This window comes from Otolemur garnettii, unplaced genomic scaffold (assembly GCF_000181295.1).
Source record: "Otolemur garnettii isolate 467f Iridium unplaced genomic scaffold, OtoGar3 scaffold00002, whole genome shotgun sequence".
Lineage (NCBI taxonomy): Eukaryota > Metazoa > Chordata > Mammalia > Primates > Galagidae > Otolemur > Otolemur garnettii.
This window is the reverse complement of record NW_003852397.1, coordinates 37,181,562-37,184,889: the sequence shown is the minus strand read 5'-3', so window position 1 is coordinate 37,184,889 and position 3,328 is coordinate 37,181,562. Positions and strand designations below refer to the sequence as shown.

General features: G+C 50.4%; 1 protein-coding gene across 1 annotated transcript in view; it reads right to left on the bottom strand.

Moving 5' to 3' along the window:
* Positions 1 to 3,328, bottom strand: part of KAT2B (lysine acetyltransferase 2B) — a 117,540-nt gene that overhangs the window by 112,760 nt on the left and 1,452 nt on the right. Inside the window, exon 2 of the mRNA XM_003781875.3 lies at positions 3,144 to 3,324. Within this exon, the coding sequence (XP_003781923.3) occupies positions 3,144 to 3,324 (181 nt within the window). The remainder of the gene's footprint in view (positions 1 to 3,143; positions 3,325 to 3,328) is intronic.

Below are 3,328 nucleotides of genomic sequence, written 5' to 3'. Positions count from 1 at the left end.
TTTTTTTTAATTCTCTCTGAGGTGTGGCACACCACCCTGGCTGTGAACTAGCTCCCTTCTTTATCATTTTTGTTCGTGAAGTTTAAAGGCCAGATGTTTTATCAGGTCTGGGACCTGGGTTTCTTTCAATAGCCTTCAGTAAACTACTTCATCTCTGCCTAAGTCTCACCTCTGTCTCTAACCTCTATATTCTCTCCAACTTGCCAAGAAGCTCATGCAAAAGGTAGAACAATCTGTCTTTCAAGTCTTACCCTCATATTCAGTGCAGAGACAAGCTGAGAAGCAACCACAGAACATTTTCTCTAGCACCTCTTCTACTCAATCAAGCCCAGTTTAAAAAAAAAAACAAACAAATCTGAGATAATGTGATTCCCCTGGTTAAGTTTTCTGGCTTCCTCAGTGCCCTCTTGGTCACACCCCCCTCCCACCACCAATCCAGTAGCCCAGGCCAATGAAGGTCTGGCTCCAACTGGCTGCACTCCAAGCTTTCAGAACTGCTTTCAGTTTCTGCAGGACAACTTCACTCCACCCCATTCTGCCCTGCAAAGAGTTCTTAGCAGTCACTGACACTTCTTCCAGGAAGCTATTCCCAACCTACCACAGCCCCGCCCATGAAATGCCCCCAGACCACTCCAAGAAAACAGCTTTATTGAATTGTAACTTGATTCACTGCCCTTCTCCCTAGGCCCAGAACACATGCATGACTATATGCACACGCATGTGCATACACACAGTAACTACAAAAGAACAGATTCTGTGTGCCACAGACTCAGCACATAGCATGGTGCCCAACACCCTGTTGAGAACCCTCTTAATATTTATTAAATGAGGGGGCAAATAAAAATTGACACTTTTCGGCCCAGCACTGTGGCTCACACCTGTAATCCTAGCACACTAGGAGGCCAACAAGGGAGGATGACTTGAACTCAGAAGTTCAAGATCAGCTTGAGCAAGTGCAAGACCCCATCTCTACTAAAAACAGAAAAACTAACTGGGCATTGTGGGAAACACCTGTAATCTCAACTACTTGGGAGGCTGAATGAGGCAAGAGGATCACTTGAGCCCAAGAGTTTGAGGTTGCTGTGAGCTATGATGCCATAGCACTTTACCAATGGTGTCAAAGTGAGGTTCTGTCTCCAAAAGATGACACTTTCATAATTCCTAGCCTTTAATAAAAGAGGTTTTCCCTTCCTATGCGTTGGGTCATAAACATAAACAGAAAACAATCACAAACTTTAGAATAGGTGCTACATTTAGCTCATAGAAATGGGACAGGTTCAAAAATATCTATGTATGGTACACATGCTCGTGATTTTAGAAAGAATCAAAACTTCAGGAAAATTTTCAGACATTAAGGCAACAGCAAGCAGAAGGGAGAAAAGGTGCTGGTGATGACAATTCAATAAATTTAAAAATAAAGCCAATATAGAAATACTGAGTTGAAACAGTTCCTACATGAGCCCCCTCTGTCTGCAAACTGCCAAGCCCACTGCAAAATTGAAGTTGTTCTTGATTCTGTACACAGCTCTCCCCTCTGCCTTCTTCCCTCAGTGTCCTGTTCTCATTAGTCTAATGCCCTTCATAATCAACTTCCGGCTTTTACCTTTCTAACAAGCACACCTGCACTTTATCTTGTTTGCATTCCTTCTGCATAAGTAACAATCACGTGGCATTATTATTTCACAGCTTCTGTGTTTTCCACCAAATCAAAAGGGACTAATACTACGTTGTCCAGGTCTGAACTAGGCTCTTGCTACTCGGAATGATGTCTGCAGACTCACATCACCTGGAAGTCTGTTAGACATGCAGCCGCTCAGCCACCCCAGACCTACTGATTCAGAAGCAGCATTTTCACCAGCTCTCCAGGTGATTCCTATGCACATTAAAGTTTGAGAAGCACTGACCTAGATCCTACATTCAACAAATATTAACATTTATCGAACCAGTACAGGGCACATGGGCACTCAACATACACATGAGCATATGTCGTGGTAAAAGAGCAAGCACAGGCATTCCACTTCGTTTGAGATCGCCTGTAAATACTAAAAACAGCATCGGTGAGGAAAGATGTTCTAAGCAGGGCAAAAAATCCTTACATCAAAATTTAGAAGTATTCACTATACGTTGTGGGAATCTAGAATCTGGGAACTTGACCCTGTTTGCAGCACGCGGGAAGAATACATGGGAGGTGTGTGAGGGTGTCTCTTCCCTGCCTGAGCCACAGGCCGCAGGAGCTGACAAGGCCAAGTCCCCGCCCCCCTCAGCTGTCACCCTGTCAAAACAAAGCCGCTGCTGACAGTGCAGGGCCAGCCTGCCCCGCGGCCTCGGGCAATCATCCCACCTCAGAAGCACGGCTTCCACATCTGGATCTGCAGCTGGGGGCCACAGGGTTCCTAAAATTGGCATTCAGAAGGGATGACAAGAAATACGTGTCCTCAAACTGGGCAGTAGCGCCCACCACGCTGGGCTGTCACCTTGCCAAATCCTGTTTACACCCCGAGCAGCTGGGACAGCGTTTTAACTAAACAAGTAATAATACAATAATGACAGGGCTGTCACCACGCGCCGCAGCGCCCCCGCCTCAGCCGAGGGCGCCAGGCGCCACAGGACACTCGTCTCGGACTGTGCCCACCTCCCTACCCGGCACGTTCCTCCCCCTTTGCCTTCGCAAAGCACCAGAAGTCCAGGAGTCGTCTTCGCCCTTACTCCCTGCACCCAGCTCATCCCAGGGGAGCACAGGAAGAGGCCGAGTGCAGAAGAACCCCTCAAAAGATAATTCCCTGGCCCTAGGTCGCCCGCCACACTCAGAGCGCTGCTCCACTCCCGGGAAAGTGCCTGCGGCGAGCTCCTACAGAGCAACAAAGCCCTAGAGCAGCACCGGAGTGCGGATGCCGGGGCTGTTCCTTTCAAAGCGAAGGAATGAAGAGGCTCTGCTTTGGAGATTCCCCCTTCTTAAAACCCAGTAGGACTCCTATCCAAGAAGCAGCTAATTGGGCGCGGGCACTAGAGCACTTCCGCGGTGCAGCGAGCGGCCACAGGCGGGAGGCGGGAGGTGGAGGTGGAAGCGGGAGAGGGTGGGGGCGGGGGTCCCGCGGGCTGGGCCCCTAGCACCCCTCGGCGGGCCGGGAGCCGCGAGCGAGTACCTTGCAGGCGGAGTACACTCCGAGTTTCTCCAGTTTCTTGGCCCGCGGAGCGGAGCGCAGTTGCGCCTTCTTGACGGCGATTCGGGCCGAGCCACCGCCTCCCGGTCCTTCGGCCGTGCCTGCCGCAGCCACTGCCGTCGCCGGACCGCAGGCGCCCGAGCCCCCGGCTGCGGCCGCGCAGGGGG